Raw genomic sequence first — 2,500 nt, 5'->3', positions numbered from 1 at the left:
TTTACACTATACATATTCACTCTTGACTGTAGGGATAATATAGGTGAATATTTACTGTTGATCATATACTGTTATATCTGTTAGAAAGATAAATAGAGGTAATCTTGTTTATGCTGAGTATGAGTAAGAGCATTAAGCTTTATATTCACTGGTTTTTGAAGGGAATTTATGTAGATTGTTCATTTTGTTTATATCATTTATAGGAGAAAACTCGAGGCAAGCAGGCTTTTGATTTTGTGTACATTGATTATAAAACTGAATACTGGCTTTTAAACTACAGACTGTTTATCTTGTTCATATTGAGTTCTCAGGCTGTGTATCTTTTAATTGTGTAAAAGGATTATTATCCCAATCACTATGGCTTTATGTACTGTCTCATGTAGTTTTTGTGAATTTTGTTAGATGCAGATGGCTCCAGCAAGGATTCTATCAGTAGGCCCTAGTGACTGCTCCCAGACTTCCTCATTCCTTGAATTTGTGGGAAATTGTGTTTTTCTTTCTAATACTATTGATATTGATTGATACTTTTATTATTCTTATTATTTTGATTATTAAATTCTTAATAAAATCTTGGTAACATTAAAGCCAATGAAATAATACAAAAGAAACTTTCCGAAAATCAAGGAAAAGGGTAAACAGGTGAGGACTAATAACTGATTCCTTGGTAACTTAGCACTTGTAGAGCCATCTATGTGTAAATACAATAATTTAACTTATATTACAGTGTGCATGGCATGTATTCTTGCCATCTGTGCCATTTGGGTTAAAGTAAAGTAAAGTAAAGTATCTAACATTAAACTTTTGTTTATTTTGATTCTAAGTGTAAGTAGAAATGTGAAAATTATGATGTTCATACACAAATATGTGCAAACTAGCATGATACTTGATAAACATTTGGTATACATCTATTCAGCAATAAAGTATGATGATATACAGCCAGTTACCGTATAATGCATTTAATGAAAATATCAGAGACAAAGAAATTTAGTAGGGCTTTAACATTTTTAATTCTCTTACCACATCTCATTATATTTATCAAATAGTCCATTGTTTGGGCATGACAAACACAGTCATTTTTGGCCAATTGATTTTTTAGATATTGAAAGAAGAGCTTATTTTTATAAAAAATATGACTATCATCATTTATGATAAGCAGGATATAAAAGTATGAAGGGTGAGTATTTTGTATGAAAATGTATATGTATGTATAGTGTGTTTATATGTATTTTTGTTTATCTTCATCCTCTTCTTTTATCCATAGCCATATATTTTATTCTCCTTTTTAATTTTTTGTATCTAAAAATCTATCATCTTATTTTATTTGGATAGTATATGTACAGTTTCACTTTTCCATATGTATTGTACACAGACTGGCTATTCAATAAGTTTTTAGATTATGTACACTGGTACCTTCTTAACCTTTTATATCACTATACATGGGTAGCTGTGGGTGATGTAAATACAAAAACAGTTATTTATTTTCAGATTTGGCAGGGTTGAAAGTCCAAAGTGAAGAAGGAGCAGGTATGGGTTTTACAGGCAAGCAGGTAAGATTCTTTTGTTTAGATACCACATCTTGTGCTGTGACAGGATTGAGCCAAAGGAAACTGCTTTATTGCCATGATACATACTGGGTTCCATCAGATGCGGCAAAGGCTTAATACATCTGCATTCTACAATCCTTTCTTCAGGTAATCCACCCAGGGCAGGTGCCAGTTGTACAGGCTGCCTTTTCTCCACCCCCAGAGAAGATCGAGTGGGCCAAGGCTCTCATTCAGGCCTTTGAGGAACACCAGAAGGAAGGAAAAGTGCGTTACAGTTATTATAATTGTATCATATGTTTTACTCTTTTATTAATTCCTTAATTGTATGATTTTTTTTTGTTATATGTATCATATATATTTAAAGTTTTTATTTCATTTTTTTTTTTTTTTCATTTTTTCTCTCTCTTCCTTTTGATTCAATATTAACATAGGATAATGTGGAGAGGATGATGTTCTTATGATAAAGGGCTCTTCCCAAAGCAAGACATGAAAACATCTAAAAAATGTAGCAGAGTAGGATTGTAACTCACTAGATAAAGGTCCTATTTGTAAACTTTACTGATTACTCATTAATTTACAATGCTGACCCAAATTTTAAGCTCCATAGCAAATATATGTTTCATGAAAAATAACCACTGTATATGACATCTATTAGCCTTGTCAGTTAGCTCTATTCATTGCAAGTTTTATTTTTCCGTGTGTGTGTGTGTGTGTGTGTGTGTGTGTGTGTGTGTGTGTGTGTGTGTGTGTGTGTGTGTGTGTGTGTGTGTGTGTGTGTGTGTGTGTGTGTGTGTGTGTGTGTGTGTGTGTGTGTGTGTGTGTGTGTGTGTGTGTGTGTGTTTGTGTGTGTGTGTGTGCATATGTTTATATGCACTTGTGCTGCCTATATGTGTAAGTGCATATGTTTGGGCATATGTGTGCAAGCATGTATGTGTTTGTGCATATGTTTGCATATG

At 32.7% G+C, this 2,500-nt stretch overlaps 1 protein-coding gene across 1 annotated transcript in view; it reads left to right on the top strand.

Moving 5' to 3' along the window:
- LOC125034533 (citramalyl-CoA lyase, mitochondrial-like) overlaps positions 1–2,500 on the top strand; it is a 10,923-nt gene that overhangs the window by 6,676 nt on the left and 1,747 nt on the right. The window contains exons 4-5 of the mRNA XM_047626394.1: positions 1,486–1,547; positions 1,692–1,808. Coding sequence (XP_047482350.1) covers positions 1,486–1,547; positions 1,692–1,808 — 179 coding nt within the window. The remainder of the gene's footprint in view (positions 1–1,485; positions 1,548–1,691; positions 1,809–2,500) is intronic.

The sequence above is a fragment of the Penaeus chinensis genome, chromosome 2 (assembly GCF_019202785.1).
Source record: "Penaeus chinensis breed Huanghai No. 1 chromosome 2, ASM1920278v2, whole genome shotgun sequence".
NCBI classification, from domain to species: domain Eukaryota; kingdom Metazoa; phylum Arthropoda; class Malacostraca; order Decapoda; family Penaeidae; genus Penaeus; species Penaeus chinensis.
The sequence above is the reverse complement of the archived record's forward strand: the minus strand, read 5'-3'. Positions and strand labels throughout refer to the sequence as shown.